Source organism: Aspergillus pseudotamarii (genome assembly GCF_009193445.1).
Source record: "Aspergillus pseudotamarii strain CBS 117625 unplaced genomic scaffold BDV38scaffold_4, whole genome shotgun sequence".
NCBI classification, from domain to species: Eukaryota; Fungi; Ascomycota; class Eurotiomycetes; order Eurotiales; family Aspergillaceae; genus Aspergillus; species Aspergillus pseudotamarii.
In genome coordinates this window covers 420,073-441,181 of record NW_022475018.1, presented here as the reverse complement: position 1 = coordinate 441,181, position 21,109 = coordinate 420,073, and the positions used below count along the sequence as shown (strand labels likewise).

Here is a 21,109-nt window from a genome sequence, read left to right as displayed (position 1 = left end):
GCATGTGAATATGCAACGACTATATCCACGATGTACACGTCAATTTCCATCCCCCTGCGCCTGCATAAATGCCAAGAGAAGTCACTTTCATGTGGACGTAGCTGCAAGCAGAACGCTGATGTACATGCGTCGCCACTCGGCAATGCTTCAAAGACAAGGTTAACCCCATAAATAAAAAGGGAAAAGTGAAAGAAAAGTAAAGGATAGAGAAAAGGGAGCGGTCTGCGGTCTAGACCAAGACAGCCCTCTCTCTCTCTCTCTCCCCCCCCCCCCCCCCTCACCATTAGTTTTGAGTAATATCCATATTGCCCGGGAAGACAAAGCCACCAGGAACACGGGGATCCAGTTGCGAGGTATCTCTGATAGGTTGTTTGCCTTTGGCGTTGCCGCAGGTTGCCTCGTCGGGGAAATTCAATTGGTCGGGGTTGTCCAGCTTGAGTATGCTGGGGTCGATGGTGACGGCTGGGTTTCGGGGGTTCGGGATGGCTGATCCCAGTGTTGGGGAGGAGAAGAGGATGTCAAGGTGTGTGTTGTCCTCTGGTGAATTATGGTTCTTGGATAAGTGTCTGGTCGGTTCGTTTGATAGGGAGAAGGAGGAAGGGTCAGTGTAGATATGGGTGAGGGGTGTGACATGCAGGTATGGTATATTTTCCGTCGGCAGGGTGTTGTTGTAGGTGAAGGAGTTGGATCTGGTGTGGTGATGGAGGTCTAACTCTTGAGAGGCCTCATTTGTGAGGATATCCCCGTCATATTCGGCTGAGAAGATTGGATGAAAGACACTGGGTGTGCGCGCATGATGGCTTGCCCTCTCATCCAGCGCCCGAAGGTGATTCTCAATGGAAGGTCCAGGCTCTCCGAGCGGGGACAAGGGATGGAGGATATGCTGAGCGTAATGATTCATAGCGATGGGGGGTCCATTGAGCGTCTCGCACGGACGCCGTGGAAGTAATGAACCGGGATTACCATTAACATTATGAACCGAGCTAGTAGTCTGAGCGTCCAGCGGCGGGTGAGTTGGGAGTCCCTGTGTATATGACGCGGTCCTCGGATGGCCCAAGCCAATCTCTGCCGAATCTCCAATTCCAAACGATGCCAATGTAGACTGCGTCGTTGGCATCGCTACACTACCACCATTAGACAAGCAACGAGATCCCCGTGCCACATGCGCGCCCCTCGTCTTCTGCCTATGCTCAACCCCACAGCCATCAGCCAACATGTCAAGCATACTAGACGACACATAGAAGAAATCGCTAGGCGGGCGATACCCCGTCATGGACCAATTGAGATCCGAGTAGTCCGCGCGATTAGAATGCTTCATCAGCGCAAAATAGATATCAAAGGCATAGCCCGGGTTCATGTGAAAATCCCGCTGACCCCGAGTACAAAGATATGACTGGACCTCCAAGCCGCGGACATACGGATCGTCCTTGGTGTACTTTGCCTTTGCGATGCCGGGCTGCATCCAGCGCTTGTGGTCGCCTCGAGCGTAAAACCGAGCCACCATATCCAGAAACCCGTCTTCGTTTGCCGAGACGCCGAGGATGTATTCCATGTTCTGGACAGTCATGAGCAGACGCTGCATTGTGCCCGATACGCCCCAGGATGGGTGTTTCTGGCGCTGTTGACATATCCAGCAGTCGGTGTCTATGAGCGCTGTGGTTGCGGTCTGTTCTTTGTGGTTTCTTGCCTCTTCGAATGCGCAGGTCATGTAGGAGACGATGAGGTGGGTGCAGGCGTGCCAGAATACGACCATTTGACACATTTTGAGTGTATGAGGAGGGCATGCGTTATATCGCTGTTTGGGGACTGGGGCGAGCTTGTGCCGGGCCTGGTTACCTCCACTGTGCAATTGATGCAAGACTTGGGATATATGATGATGGGTAGAGGCATTGGCAGATGAGTCTGGTGGCTACATGGACTGGCAAGGTGGGAGAGGCCATATTTGTTTTGTGTTACTGGATATCTCTAGGAGAGCAATTTGCTGGTTTTTGTATAGCTTTGGTGAATGGGAGTAGTGAATATTGGATCAGCGTCGTGTTGTGCGGCGCTTGTTTGGATCTGTTTAACATAGTGAATTCAGTGTTTGGCACTCTTTGCTGAAGAATAGCCACAGGCAATATATGGCATGTAGTAATATAGATAATCATGTTGGCTTAATTTAGAGATGTTATCGTCCTTCAATTGGAATCTGCTTTGATGTGAGGTCTATAGATTGTCCTGCCACAAGAGGTCTTATGGCTGAATGTACTAGGAACAGGTTCAGAAATACTTCGTTGGAGGCCTGAGGCAAGGGCTCCAAGATCTTTTATGCACTGAGGAACGGCTTCTAGAACACATACAGTACGCCATAGTACGACATTTTAACTATGATAACTATATCCACACAATTCCATATTGTCAGAGTATGCGTAGTGCAACATCATCTTTAAAAAATGGGTAATCATAATCATTCATGGGCACACTGAGAAACAACATCATAAACGAGACATTGGCTTAAGCTGGTAGCTCAATAAGTCAGTCTCCTGCTGTGGTGACATCGTCTTTACAGTCTAGATCCATCACGCATATAGATAGTACGTAGAATTCGATTCACACAATTATGTACTCCAAGTCAGTGTATACATACTACGGACCAGATACACTGGAGCTATGTACCACTATGATAAAGCGCAACCATATCTCTGAGAAGTACCATCTTTCTACTCGTTCCGTGGTAGGGCTTCGAATAGTGAGACATCCCACCCTCCACCCAACCCTATTTACCAATCAATGTACCATCCATACCAAGGAACGAACCTTAGTACACGCACACAGCGACTGATAATATCTAAAAAAGCTAATACAGACACCTCATAGGGTCTCCATCAGCGCAGGTGTAGGTACACGATTCGACCAACCGCGATGCAAGGAGCGAGTGCGGACCGGGATAACTTTCGTGATGGTGGGCCACTAGGTCTATAAATATCACCATTTGAGTCAGTTTCCACTGTTCGAAGTAGAATCAGAACTCCGATCGACTTTGCCGCATTTTTACTATCGGGAAATGAGAGTAGATAGGGTACTGTACCAAGCCTTGTATACTCTTCTTCTCGAATGTTCCAGAGTGAGCCAGTCTTGTTGTACGTTATTGCTATCGGTTTCAGTAATCGCAATGGAGTATATACGATATTACAGGTACTTAGAAGAGTGTAAGACACTCCATTCGCGATCCTAGTCTCGAACGAGCTGATGTTGACAGGATGAGAGGTATCCACTGCATGTCTCAAACCTCACTCAACACACGGAATGTAAGGTATGATACAGTAATGCAATGAGCGAGCTTTACGTATTGTCCAGACAAACACAAACACTGAGAAAGATAAGTGTATAGGTGAAATTACTACTTCGTTCGACCTATATATCTGGTACCTTGTCACTAGCGTCCACCGGTATCGATGCACCATGTACGTTGATAGCGCTAAGCCATCAGCAACTAAAGATTATCTCCGAGGCACACACCACACGCACACACATTTCCAGCAACCGTCCTCAAGCTAACAGTCTGCTGCGGGTCACACGGGTGGGTCATGACAGGGAAGGTTACTTCCAAGAAATATTCTGTCAGACTTCAATACAACTTTGCGATGATCAAAGTTTAGCCGGGAGTATTCTTGTTTTTGGTTTACTTTCACTTAGACATACCAGGGCGGTACTATCCGTAGGTGTAAGACTGATGGGTAGTTTATGTTGCCGATCTCCATGTAGTATTTGGGGAAGGTATTCCGTAGTATCTAGGTACCTACTATGTACTTGAAAAAATAATAGTAGTAAAAACGAAAGGAAAAGCTTTGGTGGATCTCAGCCAGCCAGGGCCAGCCCCTCATGTCAGAATATCAAAGAGCGTGTCCTTCTTCCTCACCGGCCGAAGCCCCGCTTAGTGACTACCCATTAAAGCGACATGCAGATTCCACTAATCGTGCTCGTGGAAACAAGTTTGCCAGTCAACATGACCATCTCGTCGGCTTTACACCAATAGTAAGATAATGTTGACGCCGGCAAAGAATATCGAGGGGAAAAAAAAAAAAAAAAAAAAAAAAAAAAAAAAAAAAAAAAAAAAAAAAAGAAAGAACTAGACTACTCAATACATATTACTCGTAGTGGAACCATTCGTTCAAATGAAGTGATCATATGACTCTTGGTATGCGGATAACCTCTGCATGGGAACGAGGACGACGCTGTGTGACCAGAGTAATGAATACTTCTACGGGCACAGTGATCTCCATGGATTCGCTAAATAGGGTACTCCTGGGTCAACATAGGTTGTACTGATGTTTCATGTTGGATAGTGTCTGCAATGCATAGTGAACTGTCCCGTAAGCTTGATGAGATGTAACCGGAGATATATAAAATGGCGGAAATACCGGCTGGGGCCGCAGGTGTTTGACTGCACATGCAAGCTGTACGTGGATGATGGAAGTATTTTACATAGGTCAATTATGTACCAGGTTTATAGCCACATGAAGTTGTTTAAATTGCACTGTTGTAAATCCCGGTCAACTGGATAAATTCCTAGTAGTAGTACAGAGTACTACTAGTACTAATTCTCAATAACCATAATCATGTGAGCAGATGCGGGGAAAACGTCCATTGTGCCTGAATACACACGTGAGTTCCTGGCAGAGGGCAATTGACTTTTCTGGGTTTATGGCTCCCAAATGTCAGGTACCTTTAAGGGGCCCGACTACTAGTAGTAGGTTGTCAAGAGAAAGTGTATGTACATACAGCCATGGTAGCACGTATGGCTCTTTTGGTCGAAGTTTGCATAATTAGTTAAGCGGAACATGCATAAAAGATATGTGCATTACGATATCGCTTACGAGTACAAGTACACTAGTCATCCAACGTTGACGATTTATGCTTGATATGGGGATTTTCACTATGGGAAATTGGAGGTTTTCTGTACTCCACACTTTCGGTTGTTCCCCAGATATACCTTGTAACTACGCGACCTTTTTGTTTGTAGGTCGGTCAGGATTAGTTATGATCATCCCTCGTTGGGACCCCGTTCTTAACGCCGCCCCTGAAACCGCGCCGTTCTTACCTGGAAGGGACTGGTGCAGACATGGATATGGACCATCCTCTTTTACACATGTCACTCTGACAGGATTCCGGGTTCCTGAATAAATTATCAAGAGGAACGTGCGCTTGCTCTTCCAATCACACACAGCTCGATTTTGGCCACGTAGGAGTTGTCATGTTGGAGCCCCGGATTATCATCATCCCAACCCTGCATTTGGTATGTGAAGCAAGTCGAAATCAGAGGGGTCAACGCATTTGTCATAAGAGGAACCACTTTTTAAGTAGTAGTTGAATTGCACCGCCGCATTGGACAAACTAAAGCCGTTCGAGGGGTTGAAAAGTTTGTTTCCTTTTCTTTATTTCTCCTCGTCTTCTGTGTTCCAGCGGTCGAAATTAACCCCTCATACTCCGTAGAGAAAGCTGGCAATGCGATAAGGAAAAAAAAAAGAAAAAACAGGAAAAAAAAAGAGAAGAAGAAGAAGAAACACAAAAAATTGAAAGGGAAGCTCAGGGTTTATTTAAACTCTCTGCCACCTCTTGAAGGTGTTTGAATAAATAAAATCTCCGGAGATGATATCAGAAATTATGGAGAATACTCCATAAACAATGAAACCCGGTCGCTCTTTTACGATAAAGGGAATGAAACGGAGCTCCTGCCAATTTGAAAGTGAGGATCCCTATCCCTGAAGGCCGAAGGAGCCCTTCCGTCCCTAGTAGATTATGCATTACCCTTCCATATCCACTTGGCTCCATTCTCATTTTTGCTCTCCATATGACTCCCGCAAATCAATGGAACCATGGTACATTGTCTATAGTTGAATTCCGGTGTGTCTCCGCACCGTATGATGCTTTCTCCATACTTCGCGCAGAAGTACTCCGTAGTCTCGAGACTAGCACCCACCAATGCGACCACTCCACGGAACTTGTCGTGTTCGGATTCTGTAGGAATGTCCATTGCCGTAGTTCCCCACTCTCCAAGGCAGGTGGAAGGTGACCATGGAACAGTTTGGAGAGATACCTTAGATATGGAATCCAAAGAACATTCCATAGAGACCATCTCCCCCGGTCACGAGGATTTAACGTAGATGACTGACTCCCAGGAATGTCGAGTTCCTTGGATCAGATAGAGATCCATGCTTCAGCTGAAGGTCCTGCACAATACCCCTCAATCCTTCTCTCACAGATAAGATTGCGGATGAAACAACCACTACGACAACTGTGCCGCGTCAGTTGGGAAATTCCCAACAAAGCGGAGCAGCGACTGCCTTATCTGGTTGAATGTAACTTCCACAATCTTGATAAGAGTTTTCTCTTTCTTGCACGAACGGCAGATTGTGGGGAAATGAGGTGCAGACGGTCGAATGAAATCTGAAACTCGATGGACGGAGGGTCCATGATATGTACCCGCCGCCGTCAAAGTTGAGTGACGCGGTTGGCGAGCGAAAGGCCGCGAGTCGAATGAAATGCTGGTTTGTGGTGTCGATCACGCGGGAACTCCTTACATTGATCTGCGCGAGAGACTACTTCCTTGAGCTAATTTTTCTTCTTTTTTGAATTTATTTCCTATTTTCGCTTTCATACAAATCGATGAGGGAGTGGTCGAGTATGGTGTATGTAACGCAGGATATAGGTCGGGTGTCCGGAACAATAACTACAGAGCAAGAACTGAAGGTGGCCTATTGTGAAATAGCCGACAGTCCACTTGATAACGATATTCTCTAATATGTTTGGTCCGATCTGTTGAAAGGGAAAAAGAAATACCAAAAAATAATCAAAAGAGTGGGTCACCGATTGTCCTCATGCATATCGGCTCAACCCAACCGAGATCACTGCTCCCATCCATACTGGAGTAAAATCTCTAACCTCTAACAGGTGAGCTATACGTGATTCAGGTCATGAATGATGTCTACACCGACAATGTCATGAAGGTATGAAGAGAGATGACACAAAGAGGACGCATCAACAAGAGTGATCTGAGAGTCAAAACAAAGTCCCGTGGCGTTTTTATTGAAGTTTCCATAGGTCCCCTCACTTCGTGATTCCAACACATTGGAAACCTTGGGAGTTTAATAATGTATAAGAATTTGCACGTAAGCGAGTATTTTCCACTTATTATCAGAGTCTCCACGGGTTGCTGCCAGTCTCTCGGTTCACCTCAAGGCAGCCAAGAATTGTATTGAACTCCGTACCAGAAAGTTAATTTACTAGGTCAATAGCCGCTTTCTATGTATTACGGTGGTATTCGGTATGAGGTTTATGTACATACATAGGTACTGAATACATACTTTTGTATAAATCATTCCCGAGGCTGGCCACCTCCTCTACAGTAGGGTATCATACCCGTGAAACGTGAAGAAATATCTAAGTATGTTGTATGTTCATATCTAGGGCAATGAACAGCCTTTGACTCTCAAGTAGATTTCCTGCTTCGGATCCCTACGTCCAAGAGGATTAATGCCCATGTAGTAATGGTCAGTAATGCGTCTTGCACTGCATGAGTAGGCTAGATCCTAATTTGGAGATTTTTGAGTGTACATTACGGAGTAGCCTCACTGACCGCTAACCAGACACGTCCAATAGAACGACGTTTCCTTCTATTTCACCAGGCCTTCTTTTTTTTTTTTTTTTTTTCCCTCTTCTGCCACTTGATACCCTGCCACCATGTATGTATAAACAATTTTACTACCCTGCGCATGATGCCTACATAACACCCTTGTGGATGGCTTGCGAATGTCTCGTTTCGACAATCGAAAGATGATGTGCGACCAGTTGATAGTGAGATGCCTGACATCACATACATACACTAGTTCATCCTGTACAGAAGCAGCTCCATCGGTTGCCTCGGAATTAGCTCAACTGCTAGGCTAACGACTTAATATCCATGGTACAAGACCGGAAGGGTAGGAGGCTGCGACTACGAGACGCGATAATGGTCAGTTCGCAAATTTGCTCGTACACAATGTGGGCTATCGATTAGGTTGGTGGAACAGAACTCCCTGATCCACGGAACCCCATAGCGGGAATCTCCCACGGTTGTGAGAATTACCAGGGTTATCCAAGAGCAGGTTAGAATTTTTTTTTTTTTTTTTTTTTCCTTCTCTAAAGGATTCGGGAGTCCGTTGTTGATTTTGCCTGAAGTGAAGGTGAATCATAAGATTGATGACTCAAAGTAGGTGACGAAAATCTTGAGGATCATTATGCGTCCACTATGCCTGTCTCAATCAACGATCTACTTATTTATTCCATCGGTCAGGGATGATGACATGCTCCAATGACATCAAGTTCGGCATATCGTTGACCAAATATTAGGAATTCCGTCGCTAGTACGAGAAGTTCTTCCATTAGGAGGTAAAGAAAGTTGATGTCAATGCTTCGAGGACCGCCTGGTTCTGGAGGAACGCTGTCTAAGTGTGTACGCTAATGGAGCAACGGACAACCTGAACTGTTTAGATTGGCATTGTAGCTATACTAGGCAGTCTTTAGTGGTAGCGACTAACTATCTCCAGGATGTTTCTCCGAACCTCCGGGGTTTGGGTCTCGGGGGGGTGGGGGAAAGCGACTCCATTCACCTGTGATGGCGTTACAGCTAAGAGTTTTAGCAACCGTGTGGTCGCAAATCAGCGTCCAATTTGCTCACCCGATCGCGCTTCACTTAGTTTACTAGAAATTAAATGGCCCCAGAGGTCGTGGCCTCATGCATCCAACACGTTCTCTCCTAACACTTTGTTACTCTCTCTCTTTTTTTTTTTTTTTTTTTTTTCCTTTGCCGCATTAGGACGGTAAAAATAAAATTACAAAACAGAGAGAAGAAAATCAACAGGGGACGCGGCTGATCGTGTATATTTGTTCCGTGTATGGAGTTACTCGGCTAGTGTCTTTTGCCTCAGGCATCGTGGGCGTGTACTTACGAAGAACATAATGTGGGCGTTAACCGTAACTACGATATTTATTTTCGTAAGCAGGACCGAAAAAGGGAGGAAAAATCGAATCTCTCTTATCCAGCGGTTTACCCCACAGATCAATGTTATATATCCATTCCCACGAGCAAATTGTACATATGATGTTTATATTAATATCGGTCTGGATTTCTTGACCGTGCTTCTCCCAATGGCAGCAATTTGTCCCCTCAGTGCATTCCACAGATTGAACGTTGTTGTCACGGCTAACGAGCAAGTTGGAGAACTAAACTTCAGGGGGTTTTGTTTCCCTGACCCGCCCGGGAGATGGTATTGGTGGTATTTTTGGCATACCTTACCTACCTTCTTGGTATGATTACCGGTACCTAGTAGGTAACTCTGTACGGAGGAAGTAACTCTGGTCAACGGGCCGGGAGAGACGGCAGATCCGAGTCATACTGACTACTATTTATGTAAGGTAGCAGTAGGCAACTCTGGCCGAACGGTTAAATAGTTACTGCTAGTATTCAGCTTGTACCAATCTTTCTGTACGGTACAGCCCCAGAGTTGTCTTACCCATGAATGAGTGGTTGGCTGATGAATTGTGAAGAGGAGATTCAGGAGAACTTAATATGATATTAATATACCAACAGTCGTTGATACCAGCTTCGGTACTAGCCAGAAAGGGTTTTAGTTCTACCTGTACAAGTGTACCAAATTTTTATTTTTTAGATTTTTATTTTTTCTTTTTAAATATAGTAAAGAGGAACAAGTGTGCACCTTCAGAGAAGTTTTGGCATGACTTGCAGCTGGATGCAATAATAGCAACAGGTGGAAATAGTAGGTCAAAACCGTTGCTCAATCCTCACTCAGAAAATTTTCTGTTGTCTTGAACAGCTATTTTCATTTTGCGTAGATTATCCACTGGGGTCGTTGAAGAAGTGTAAGTGTCTTCAGTATTTTTTTCTTTTTTTTTTTTCCTCCGTGAATTATTGTTGTTATTATTTTAAAAAAAAAAATTTTCCTTTCTCTATTGCGTTCTTTGGTTCCTTGCGGTACCTGAATTGTTTCTACTCGCGTTCTTTGGAAAGGGCCGGCCGTCAGTCAGTCTCCGCCGCCTGTCACGATTCCCCTAAAGTTGACTAGCATCCATTCCACACCATCCTCACCCTCCCCCATTATCTCCCTATTCCCTTCCTTTTCCATTCCACGCCTTTCAACCCCTCCTGCTCCTCTTCCTTTCTCTCTTTCTCCTCTTACTCTCGTCTTTCCATCTCATACTCATTAATTTCCTCCGATCCACTGAACGGCCCATCTTCTGCTTGAGTCAGAAGATTAGGTGCCCATTCTAAGGATCTGGTTTCTCCCCTTTCCTTTTTTTTTCTTTTCTTTTTTTGCCCTATTTACATTTTACTTCTTGTTCATTGTCGTTTGTTATCTTCATTTCCTCATATACTCGTCTCATTTTCGATTCGCTTTTGTACATGGCTCGACCGCTCTAGACAGCATTCGCCATCCTGGACCCTTGTGTTCCTTTACGCCTTTCTCGTTGAACTCCTTCGACCATCGCCCAATTCGAGCCTTTCGTTTTCCTTTCCTGTGTCCTTGACATCACTTTCGCATTCATCCTAGCGTTTCCTTTCTCTTTCTTCCGTTTCCTTTAATCCAAGTCAGATCTGTATAATCTATCATTTGCATTTGTTAGAACAGGTACGGCCATCCGATTTCCTTTCTAGGGGGCGCGAGAACATGGTTATGGTGAAGAAAACATGGATCATGGATCGGCCAATCTTCGTCCTGCATTTCTTTTTCTGTGCGATCTTAGCTGACGGCCGTGTGGTACAGGACCTCTGTTTTCTTCCTTTCTCCTCCCTCGAGTTACTCCTGACCCTATACCTACCTCCATCTGTGCCCTGCGGACGATAGCGAGCTCACCCCGCTGGCATCGCATCCTTCAGACGTCGTTACGCGTCAAACCCCTTTCCATCCGGTTATTGGAGGAGAACACCATGGCAGCGTTGGTACAGACAATCCCGCAACAAAGTGGCACGGTTACTGTGCTTCAGACTCGTCCCTCTTCTTCCTCGGGCGCCTTTACCCCCTCGCAGTCATCACAACAGCAAAACTCTCGAAATTCAACCATGTCTTGGAATTCATACAATACAGTCAGTGGGTCGGGAAGTTACAGGGTGGGCCACCAGGTCGTGGCACCCTATGCTTTTACCAGCACTCCCAACCTCTCCAATTCGACCAACATGTCAAATCGTCAGTCATGGTCCCCTCACTTGAGGCCGGAGCATCGAACATCCTCTGCTCCGTCAGCTCCTCAACTGTCTCCAAGTCCTGCATATGCCGGAGTCAACTCGCGTTTTGCCAATCATCCTGCAGCTGGTTCTGTATCAACATCCTCTTCCAATTCTTCCGTTCAATCTTACATTTCCAAAGACGACACCGCCATCCCGTCGAGACAGCCGCGTGGTGGTGAACTCCCTCTCCGTCCTTTATCCACCATCAACCTCCCTTCTCCTCCCTCTCCTAACTTTATGAATATTTCATCTCCGACTGTTACCCGCCCGTCGCCTGATCGTTATCGTCGCGGTACTCGTCGACCCGATGGTGCCGGGGCTTCGCAGCCCGCCGTTACACCAGCCAACGCACCCGTATCTGGCCGTCTTCCGCAGACGACGGACGACCACCTTTCACAATCGAGCACTGCGTCAGGATCTAAGGGTCCAGCACAAGACACGTCCCGTAAACCCGGTCACAACCGGGTGCCCAGTGCCGATGATTCGTCGCGGACAGAAAAACAACCGGAGCTGGCGAAGAGATACAGGCGACGAAGCTGGGGCAATATGGATAATGCTGGTCTCATTAATCTACAACTTCATCTGCCCTCGTCGTCACCAATTCCGACAACAGGCGGCCACGATTATTTCGATCCAAGCCATCGGCCAAATTCGGCGCAGTCCAACAGAGACGCTTCGGGAAGCAACCATTCCCCCAATTCCTCAACCTCTTCGGTAAGAGTGAAATGACAGTGTCCGCATTATATATCATCAGTTGGCTAATATTGACCAGGTTCGTGATACGGGACATACGGAATTCGCTGCGGCGTCGTCTAACAAAGTGGTTGCTAAACCGGAAGACACCAAACGAGCTACAAAACCCTCGCCATTGTCGCAACCTGTTACTCAAGATGCCACCCCTGGGAATGCAACAACAACAAAACCGGAGTCTAAAGAGAAACGGGTTCCAACCGAGAGTATTGCGACGCAACGACTGGCTGAAATTACAAACAATGATTTCAAGAGACCTGGTAAATCTCGGCTGAGAAGGGCTTTCTCTTTCGGAAGCGCATCGGAACTTCTCAAGGCCTCTGCTGCTCAGAGTAGCGCAAACAAGAGGGAGGCGATTGCTGCAGAGAAAGCTCGGAGAGAACTGCTCAAGCAGGAACTGGGCCCCGAGCAGGCGGCTATTGCTGAACAACAAGAAGCCAGTGGCCTGGGCGAAAGTATCTACTCCCACCACCAAGGCCGCTTCTTTAACAGTTCTACAGACAATTTGTCTGTGTCTTCTACAGCATCATCCGCTTCAATCATGCTCCGGAAGATGGGTAAGGGGATGAAACGGTCGACGAGGTCCCTCGTTGGGTTATTCCGCCCCAAGTCAATTGTGAGCACGGCATCCAATGATGGCGTTATCGTCGAACCGATGGCACCTCAGTTATCCGTTGTCAACGTCGAAGCGGAACGGAAAGGCGTAGCTGTGAATCCGGACCCGCAAGATGTTCCTCGTGGCGGGACCGTGTTTCCCAAGGTGGAACCTAAGTCCCAAAGTCCATCGGCTGCGGAAGATAGCGTTACAGATAATTCTCAAATGCGTAAGAGCATTGTGGGAGGTGATAGGGAGCGGGCAGAGGTTCTAGCTGCAGTAAGGAAGGGTATCCTCAAAAGTGGGTTTTCTTTTCCACGCTCTCCGCCGAGGTAGGCTCTCGTTGGCTAACATTTACGATCAGAAACCTCCGAAGCAGCAAATTCCACACCGAATAAGCAGGCCGAGCGTCATTTGACTACGAACAGGAACGATTCACCTCACTCTAGCGCTCCCAGTACTCCGGAGGACCAAACACGGTCGGACAACCGACGTTCTGACGCAGTGCGGATCGCTGGTGAGGATGATTTCCTACCAGAAGGGCGGTTCCTTGATTCCAAGGGAGCTTCCATTACACCGGCGGCTCCTAAAAGTCTCGTATTCAGTCCCCGCATCCAATTCCATGATACATGGCCGAGCGGCGAGTATGATCGTCGTGGGGACATCGCCACCTGCAACCGACTGACCCCTCTCCTTGCCCAACAAATCAAAGAGGAGCTGAACAATTTCAAGATGGTGAGTCGAGCTCGAGCCCTCCAGATGGTTTCTTGATTAGCAAATGTTAACGTAGCTGCAGGAGATGGAAGTTCACGAGACCTCGAAGATTTATACCCACTTCCTCTAATCCGCTGCATTCCGAACGGCGTTATTCTTATTCTTTTTCTTTTTTCTTTTCCCCCTCTGCCCATCCTGCATGACGTTTGTGTCACTACTCTCTGGGCGGCTGTTGGATCTATGAATGGCGTGGCTATCCCACATTGGTGTGTTGACTCGTAGACCTGCTTTTCTTAGAGCAACATTTGGTTTGCGTCCTCAGTTCTTCTACCCGTGGACTTCGAAAACGCCCTTTTGACCCTTGTTGCCGACTTTGCGAATCCCGGCCATTCACTTGTGTGTCTGCTATGTTCTCGGTGTTACGGCGCTAGCAGCTTGGTTTCTTTTGCGTTTGAAATCTGTGGATTTTACATTGAAGAATGGATTGAAAATTGGAGCTGTGCATACTTTGTTTTTCTTTTTGACTGTTTGTGATCATCCGGCTCCGATCTACTTTGCCTTTCAACCTTTGAGCTTCGATCTGTGCTGTTTATTTCTCTCCGAGCTCAATTATGTTTACGGATTCTTTTAATCTCTTCCGCCTGCGTTTCATCGCAGTTGAGTTGCATCAGCCATCCAGTCTCTTATTTTGTGCTTTTGCAAGCGTGAAAAGGGCCATATCCCCTTGGTTGTTCATCACCGAGTCTTGGTATTCAATCTTTTCCAGCGCTTCTCGTTTTCTCATGCATGGCACGTCTTTTGTACAGCTTTCAGGGACTGGTCTATCATCATACTTGGCCTACTCTATTGTTTATTGACTGGGTAGTAAAATGCAGCATCTCATGGCCCCACTCAGGGCGGTAATGATCCTCGAGGGTTTCTTTCCATGACACTAGAGTCATTTTCCGTATAAGAAGAGTATCGTCCATCGACCAAGTTGTCCCATACATAGAATACTTTCCTACCTGGAGCGTCGAGTTGTATCACTAAGGATGATGTTAATCTTGCATTAGGAACAGAACCTTGTGAAGTAGAAACCTATGTTTGAGAAAGGACTGCTCCGTACTTTGATCAAACGCAGAGCCGCCGAGGTATAGCATATTCTGGAATTGCCCATCTTCGAGGCTATAAGTCACTAGTGTCTTTAAATCGTCTAATAATATATGGGCCTATGGCACTATCGTTAAGCTAGCGGCCGACTACCTGTAGCCTAAGACAAAATAGTATCAGCAACAAGGTTAGTCTCTTCTTGATCTCTGGCCTGGAAGTGGCCATTTGGCGATAACGGTAGTTCGAGGAGGGTCATTCGGCTTAAACAGGGGCGTCAAAAGTACGGACTACTTAGAATCTTACGGTTTTGTGGAGTACGTACGATTCCCATGAATCAGCTACGGCCTGTTTATCTAAAAGGGAAGTGAGATACGACTCAGGTGGCCTAACTGGGATGATCTCGCTTCTTCAACTTGGCTTGGATGGGTCTTTAAGAATTTTCTAGAAAAGCAAATGTCGAGGGTTAGGGCATCCGCTCATATGGTATGGTTCTGTTGATAGTGGCTGAGTATGGGCATGCATCTTGATCTATACATTTCCTTCTTTCCATTTTCTTTTGAGGGCTATTTTCTCTTTTCATCTGATCCGTGTTATGTGATTGTTGAAACAAAACTCATAGGTCTGGTTGTTCTCGCGAATCTCTTGGTTTCGTTCTACATGCTTTTGTTTGATGCTTTCGTAGTCAACTGCTGTGGTACATCTGTAGAAGTTGGGCTACAGTCAAAGACCTACCCTCGTAGAGCTTGTATAGATGCTTAGATGCTGCTCAGGTACTTGATAATGATATTGTGACTCTCAGGAGCTTACATTACCTGGAGTAAATCTAGAGTTTACCTTAACAAACGAACAGCTCAAGCCCTACATTCCTTCCAATATCGAATAGACCACAAACCGAGTGTCACACAAGCTCACTAACATTCTATCATTGCATATGAGACAGTCATCAACCCAATGTCACATGTGCTGTACCTGCATCAAGTTCACTTAACCCTTATAGATGCAGTAGTAGGTACTTGGGAATCCCCATGACATTGAAACCGCCATACTTCCCCGACAATTATAAAAACCAACCTAGCAGATCTTTCCATCCCACTCCCTGCCGAATTAGAACTGGAACTACAAGACCAATAAAGCTAGTAGCCGAGCAAAACTTCCGACACAATCCCAAACATCACATTGAAGGTTTTTCTCGGTTGAATTCTCAACTCTAACTCGGGTAGGGATCCTCTAATTCGGGCCGGGGGTGTTGTCTTGGCCCGAGTACAACTACATACTACATACTTTTCTAAGTGTTAACATATCCATGAACTGGGCTTGTTGATGTCGACAAAAGAACACTAATAGCATACCCTGTGTGAGTCCTTTCTCCTCCGGAGTACACACAAGTCTATGTACAGACCGAACCACCGAAGAAACTCAATAGAAAAACAACCCCGGATAAAGAAAATAAAAAGAAAATAAAATAAAAAACCCGCCACCAGCGCCCGAGAAAACGGGAAAAAAGGGAGAACAAAAAACTCTTCCTTCTCCCTTCCGTGCATTAGTCTACTTAGTTTCCTCTCGGTAGAATTCTCGTGGTCAGACAATTATCTTTTTGCAGAAAAATTGCCGATGGTAGGCTTAAGTAAAAGGTTACGGGTTAGGGTTTAGCGTTTCAACCCCCACGCTCTCGTGGCCCACGTTACCTTGAGGTAGCATCCAGGTCCCAGTGCCCCCACCCCACTTTTGCGGTTTGAATCCCGGTGTTGAGCTGGGAATGTCTATTTGTTGGGTTTGGGGAATGTGCTTGGGTCTGGTTTGGGGTATGTAGTCGAGGGAGTTTTTGGTGTGGCGTTCGGTTGTTTAATCTTCTGGTTGTGTTTGGGTGTGAGGGGGTTGATTGGTAGATTTGTTGTAGTTTGTATACGGAGTAAAGTATCTTGAGTTTAGTGCGAGTGACGTATGTGTGTGTTTTTTTTTTTTTTTGATATATTTTTTGGGTCTTGTTTATGTTGAAGTGGTGAAGAAGTAAGCTGGGATTGAGGTAATAGTTCAGCTTGGGGGATTGGGGTTAGGGTTTGTATTTGATGGAAGATGATTCCGCGTCTCTGGGATTGGAATGTCCGTGGTACGGAGTAGATCTACTTCATTATCTGGTACTGGCCTTCTAGTAGACGGGAACTCTTATCTCTTTCCTTAGACTCACTCCTGCCAGAGAATCTACATAGGTTATACTTCTACGAGTTTGACTATAACCTTCCTTGGTAGCTTATAAAGGAGTGAAAAGAACAAACAAGGAAGAAAATAGAAATAGTTGTTGTATCAAGTACATCATGAAATTATTGTTTGTTGACAGGGTCCGCATTAAAATCCGCCGTGCAGTGCACGATCGAATCCCCAGCCTGACTGAAGGGGTTTCCGCACTGGAAGTGGTCGGACTTGTCCATATTGCACTGGCCGACCTTCTTGTCGTCCGTGGTGAATAAACCGTAGTCACGGTTCTTGTAGATGGCTGTACCATGATATCAGCAGCAGTTCAATCCAATCTACAGAAATCATCCAATATGAAGGGGGGTAAGAAGGATTCAGGTGACATACTGTAGTGCCCCACCTCAAGATTAAACTCGAGCTCCTCGAAATCAGGGCAGCCCTTGCAGCGCACACCTTGCCTACCACCGCTCACATCGCTGAGCGAAGATATGAAGATGGCCTTGTTATTGACGTCATTGCAGTCGGGGGGCGCGTTAAGGAAGAAGAATCCGTCGGAATTGACGGGGGCCATGCCATCGTTGACTGAACCACTCTTGATAGAGTAGATGTAGAAGTCTGCTGCTGCGAGGGGGGCGAGGGCCGCAGCGGCGAGAGTGGCGATGGCGAACTTCATGGTGAATGTTTGGAGAGAGAAGGATTCTTGGGTATAAAGTAGAAGAGTGATTGTATACTTGATTGATCGTGTTCCTGGAGTATACGGAGGGATTTCACGCAGGATTTATAGATCCAGAAGAGCTGGTCATGTCAACCTTGCGTCTGCCCATCCCGTCACTCAATTCCTTCGCCAAGGTGTGTATATTGAGATAAACATGGTTTGCTGCTTGAAGATACTGGAATAGGAATGACGGAGAAGGGGCCAAAATATGGATACATGCTGTATTTGAGATATTAAGAAGGAGTTGCGGGAACTCTCACGATTATACCTGGGGTACTGCTGCAGGGATCTACTAGCTTGAGCTGTAGGTTCAGATAGACTTCGGAGAGGAGCCTTAGGGTCTACACGCGCGATTACGACAGTGGCTGCTGCTATAGATAACCATAGGAGATGTATGAGCATGCTCTGATGTATGTACATGGCTGACCAATACCCATTGTTTATGATGTTCTGGGGGACTTTGATCTTGGATAGAATCCGTTTTGGTATGAGCATGATAAAATGACCAACGGCCATATCAATCTCTTTTTGGTACCGGTGGGTCTAAAACCCAGCTTTGGCAAATAGCAACGCTGTTGCCAAGTAAATGTGGGTAGAGGAATGATTAAATACGATGATGTACATCTGAGTATACAAAAAGGGGTCCAGTGAGAAATTGACCCAAAATTCTTCATCGTCTGATAGGATGAGACTACTTTTGAGCATACTATGTAGATACAATTACTGTTGAAAAGCCTCTCCTTCGTCCAGTTGTACAAAGAGAAGAGCATTCCAGCGGTTTGACCCGCTCAATACTCAATACCCCATGTGGCGAGTGTGATGCTTGGCAGCACTTTGGGCGCCGAAAATTTTGGTTAACATTCCATGGGTCACCCGAAAAGTCAATCAAGTGTCGTGTCTCAGGATTTTGTTTCACGCAGTAAACAATACTGATCGCTGTTTATACACGACACCTCGTTTTCCTACGCTGTAATGCTCCAGAAAGAATGAAGCCCTATCTTATGATATTGGGGGATGAGGCTTGATACGGGATTTGGTTTCGGCCCCAGAGGATGCTGAAGACTAACCAGTATCGGAATCGGAATGGGAGATTCCTCCCTCCAAACCGAATTTCATCTCGTCATATCATGGAGATACATTCTGTCAACACCCTCTAGGAGAAACCGATGTGTATTTAGAGGGGAAGATGTGACAGCGTAGGAGAAATCTCAAAGGCAGCACGTGAGGGGTTCTCAATTCCGAGTGCAACACGTGCCGAGGCAACCCGATCCGTGCCGATCTACAAGCCCTAATTCATCTGGAGTAGATTCGGACCACCACAAAAATGACGTACGAGGACTGCCTCTTCCCCTCAAGAAGGATCCCGAGCTCTTAGTATCAGCCTTTATAGCTTTTCCGTTAACGCGGAGTAGTGTATTGCCACACCGACAATTTGGAGTTCTTTGGCGTCCTACCAGACCAGATATGGACGGGTAGCCGAGAAGCTGGGACCGGAAGCGTCCTTTGGGTCCCGGCCCACGGGGAACGTCCGTACGCGGGGGTCATATGAGTTAGTAATACATTTACTTTTGCAAAAGCTTGGTCAGAATCTTGTCGGAGCCGAGATGTTGCTTGTGGTACTTTGTAGAATCCAAAGAGCAAGGTGCTTGTAACAACCGTCTTTCCCGGGGTGAAGTTAAGCTTTAATTCCCCGGTTTGTCAGACATGAACACTTCAAAGAGGTTTCTACTCGACTCCTAGATCTGTTATCATTTGGGATCAAAAGTAAAGTGCCGAAAGCGATATCCCGCAACAGAGGGAACCCCCACGGAAGGACCGAGACTCCCCCCACGAAAATTTTGTCACGAGAAGAAGAGAAAAAAAAAAAAGAAGTGTGACCCCCACGCTTCACTCTCCACAATGACACTCGCTCGGTTCGTTTCTGCTTTCTGATTCCACGAAGGCTTTTCCCCGGTCTCCAGACTTCTATCTTTTTACTTTGGTCTTCCCCAGTCTTTTTCCCCGCCTTGTCCTTCCCCATTGGTCTCAACCATACCTAATTGACTCGGTCCCCATTTGCCTAAAATCCATCCCGACATGGGAATATGTCGGGAAGCCCAACGGGTGCGGTTCCGCGGGTCGTCATAGTTTTTTTTTCTTTCCTACACAAAAAGGTCCCTGATCCCGAGTCTGGATGCATGATCTTGGACGGTATTCTCCTCTCTCCTCCCTTCCTTCCTCCTTACTTCCTTAACTCCTCTTCCTTCTTCCTATCTCCTTCCTCTCCCCTTCCTCCTTTTCTCCTTTCCCCCCTCTTCTTCCTGCTGGATTTCGGAGTAGTGAACCCAACACCGGCAAGCCGAAAGCTCCTAATGTGCTGGGCATGATTTAGTTGGAAAAAGTCAAATACTTCACATCTCCCATACCCCACGGGGTCTTTCTATTGTCAGAGACGACTTGAGAAACCGACAATCCCCAACCACCACAAGCCATGGCGGACATCTCCAAGTCCGGCTCTGATGCCGCCCACCTTGAGGAAAGGCCCATAACCGCCGCAGCGAACCCGGCGCTGGCCGACCCGGCAACGCGCGCGCGGGTAGAGAAGAGCCTGAAACGCAAACTCGATGCTCGCTGCGGCTTCTTCGTTATCATTTATATCATGAACTACCTGGATCGGAACAACATGGCCGCTGCTCGTCTTAAGGGACTCCAGGATGACCTCAAGTTGGATAACAGTCAATACGCGACCTGCCTTAGTATTCTTTATGTCGGCTATATTCTGATGCAGGTCCCTTCCAACATTTTCATCAACAGAATCTCGCGGCCCTCTCTTTACATCGGAGCCGTTATGCTTGTCTGGGGTCTTATCTCGACCTTGTCAGGCGTCGCCACCAACTTTGCGGGAATGGTTTGCATCCGTTTTTTCCTGGGTTTTGTTGAAGCTGCTTTCCTCCCGGGAGCTCTCATGATCCTGTCGAAATGGTACACTCGTCGTGAGCTCACAACGAGAAATGCTATCCTTTTCTGTGGAAATCTTATCTCGAATGCATTCTCTGCACTTGTTGGAGCTGGTGTCCTCTCCAACATGCAGGGCACTCTTGGTCACGCTGCCTGGCGTTGGCTCTTCTGGAGTAAGCTTCCTTGACTCTCCCCGATATCACACAGATGACTGACACGTTTCCAGTCGAGGGTGCCGCCACAATGTTCATTGCCATTTGCGCAGCAATCATTCTTCCTGATTTGCCGAACAACACACGTGGTTTTACCAAGGAGGAGCTTGACCTAGCTCAGCTACGAATGGCCGAGGATGTCGGCGAGGCTGATGTTGACTCTGAGGACCAAGGCCCGTGGGATGGCTTCTTCATGGCCATCAAGGATATCAAGATCTATATCATGATGATTACCTTTACTGCTTACGTGGTCGGCCTCTCATTCAACGCCTTCTTCGTAAGCTCTCCCTGTTTTCTCACTTCTTTGCGTGCCTATTCTAACTTGAGAATCTTAGCCTACCCTTACTGGAACCCTCGGATTCGGTTACGTGCCTACCCTGCTTATGAGCGCCCCGCCATGGGTGTTCTCCTGTTTGTTCTCTCTGGTCGTTGCCTGGAGCTCCGATCGGTACCAAGAGAAGGTTTGTCTTCCCCTGCGACAGGCCCACTACTCATCAATCGCGCCCTCTAACTGATTTCTCTAGTTCTGGCACATTGTCGGCCCTATTCTCGTCGGCTTGGTCGGTTTCATCATCAGCATGTGTACTCTGAATGTCGCGGCTCGATACGTCGCTCTCTTCCTTCAAGCCGCTTCCTACGCTGGGTAA

General features: G+C 46.8%; 9 protein-coding genes across 9 annotated transcripts in view; 4 read left to right on the top strand and 5 right to left on the bottom strand.

Annotated features, from left to right (window-relative positions):
- Positions 1 to 283: 283 nt before the first annotated feature.
- Positions 284 to 1,762, bottom strand: BDV38DRAFT_278052 (uncharacterized protein; the record flags this gene model as incomplete). Its single annotated transcript, XM_032058633.1, has 1 exon — positions 284 to 1,762. One exon carries the CDS (start codon positions 1,760 to 1,762, stop codon positions 284 to 286), a length of 1,479 nt encoding a protein of 492 aa, XP_031918592.1.
- A 1,213-nt stretch (positions 1,763 to 2,975) lies between these two features.
- On the bottom strand, positions 2,976 to 3,849 carry BDV38DRAFT_234972 (uncharacterized protein). The gene has a single exon (XM_032053302.1). It carries the CDS (start codon positions 3,441 to 3,443, stop codon positions 3,270 to 3,272), a length of 174 nt encoding a protein of 57 aa, XP_031918591.1. The 5' UTR covers positions 3,444 to 3,849; the 3' UTR covers positions 2,976 to 3,269.
- A 5,050-nt stretch (positions 3,850 to 8,899) lies between these two features.
- BDV38DRAFT_234969 (uncharacterized protein) lies at positions 8,900 to 9,576 on the top strand. Its single transcript, XM_032053301.1, has one exon. The coding sequence runs from the start codon at positions 8,977 to 8,979 to the stop codon at positions 9,328 to 9,330; it is 354 nt and encodes a 117-aa protein (XP_031918590.1). The 5' UTR covers positions 8,900 to 8,976; the 3' UTR covers positions 9,331 to 9,576.
- An 829-nt stretch (positions 9,577 to 10,405) lies between these two features.
- On the top strand, positions 10,406 to 13,690 carry BDV38DRAFT_125787 (uncharacterized protein). Its single transcript, XM_032051204.1, has 4 exons — positions 10,406 to 11,974; positions 12,033 to 12,906; positions 12,970 to 13,340; positions 13,402 to 13,690. Exons 1-4 carry the CDS (start codon positions 10,964 to 10,966, stop codon positions 13,447 to 13,449), a joined length of 2,304 nt encoding a protein of 767 aa, XP_031918589.1. The 5' UTR covers positions 10,406 to 10,963; the 3' UTR covers positions 13,450 to 13,690.
- A 1,383-nt stretch (positions 13,691 to 15,073) lies between these two features.
- BDV38DRAFT_234963 (uncharacterized protein) lies at positions 15,074 to 15,744 on the top strand. The gene has a single exon (XM_032053300.1). The coding sequence runs from the start codon at positions 15,434 to 15,436 to the stop codon at positions 15,617 to 15,619; it is 186 nt and encodes a 61-aa protein (XP_031918588.1). The 5' UTR covers positions 15,074 to 15,433; the 3' UTR covers positions 15,620 to 15,744.
- Positions 15,745 to 16,726: 982 nt separating this feature from the next.
- Positions 16,727 to 17,271, bottom strand: BDV38DRAFT_278050 (uncharacterized protein; the record flags this gene model as incomplete). Its single annotated transcript, XM_032058632.1, has 2 exons — positions 16,727 to 16,899; positions 16,986 to 17,271. The coding sequence occupies 2 exons, from the start codon at positions 17,269 to 17,271 to the stop codon at positions 16,727 to 16,729; spliced, it is 459 nt and encodes a 152-aa protein (XP_031918587.1).
- Positions 16,986 to 17,723, bottom strand: BDV38DRAFT_234962 (uncharacterized protein). The gene has a single exon (XM_032053299.1). It carries the CDS (start codon positions 17,713 to 17,715, stop codon positions 17,431 to 17,433), a length of 285 nt encoding a protein of 94 aa, XP_031918586.1. The 5' UTR covers positions 17,716 to 17,723; the 3' UTR covers positions 16,986 to 17,430.
- A 30-nt stretch (positions 17,724 to 17,753) lies between these two features.
- BDV38DRAFT_234961 (uncharacterized protein) lies at positions 17,754 to 18,573 on the bottom strand. The gene has a single exon (XM_032053298.1). The coding sequence runs from the start codon at positions 18,016 to 18,018 to the stop codon at positions 17,857 to 17,859; it is 162 nt and encodes a 53-aa protein (XP_031918585.1). The 5' UTR covers positions 18,019 to 18,573; the 3' UTR covers positions 17,754 to 17,856.
- A 602-nt stretch (positions 18,574 to 19,175) lies between these two features.
- The window catches only part of BDV38DRAFT_234960 (putative MFS transporter), a 2,522-nt gene continuing 588 nt past the window's right edge, over positions 19,176 to 21,109 (top strand). The window contains exons 1-4 of the mRNA XM_032053297.1: positions 19,176 to 20,423; positions 20,477 to 20,739; positions 20,798 to 20,923; positions 20,987 to 21,105. Coding sequence (XP_031918584.1) covers positions 19,784 to 20,423; positions 20,477 to 20,739; positions 20,798 to 20,923; positions 20,987 to 21,105 — 1,148 coding nt within the window. The 5' untranslated portion in view covers positions 19,176 to 19,783. The remainder of the gene's footprint in view (positions 20,424 to 20,476; positions 20,740 to 20,797; positions 20,924 to 20,986; positions 21,106 to 21,109) is intronic.

Coding starts and splice junctions, on each gene's coding strand:
- BDV38DRAFT_234972 (XM_032053302.1), bottom strand. CDS start 3,443: ATGGTGCATCGATACCGGTGGACGCTAGTGACAAGGTACCAGATATAT.
- BDV38DRAFT_234961 (XM_032053298.1), bottom strand. CDS start 18,018: ATGCTCAAAAGTAGTCTCATCCTATCAGACGATGAAGAATTTTGGGTC.
- BDV38DRAFT_125787 (XM_032051204.1), top strand. CDS start 10,964: ATGGCAGCGTTGGTACAGACAATCCCGCAACAAAGTGGCACGGTTACT. Junction 11,975..12,032: donor CCAATTCCTCAACCTCTTCG/GTAAGAGTGAAA, acceptor AATATTGACCAG/GTTCGTGATACGGGACATAC. Junction 13,341..13,401: donor AGCTGAACAATTTCAAGATG/GTGAGTCGAGCT, acceptor ACGTAGCTGCAG/GAGATGGAAGTTCACGAGAC.
- BDV38DRAFT_234962 (XM_032053299.1), bottom strand. CDS start 17,715: ATGCTCATACATCTCCTATGGTTATCTATAGCAGCAGCCACTGTCGTA.
- BDV38DRAFT_234963 (XM_032053300.1), top strand. CDS start 15,434: ATGACATTGAAACCGCCATACTTCCCCGACAATTATAAAAACCAACCT.
- BDV38DRAFT_234969 (XM_032053301.1), top strand. CDS start 8,977: ATGTGGGCGTTAACCGTAACTACGATATTTATTTTCGTAAGCAGGACC.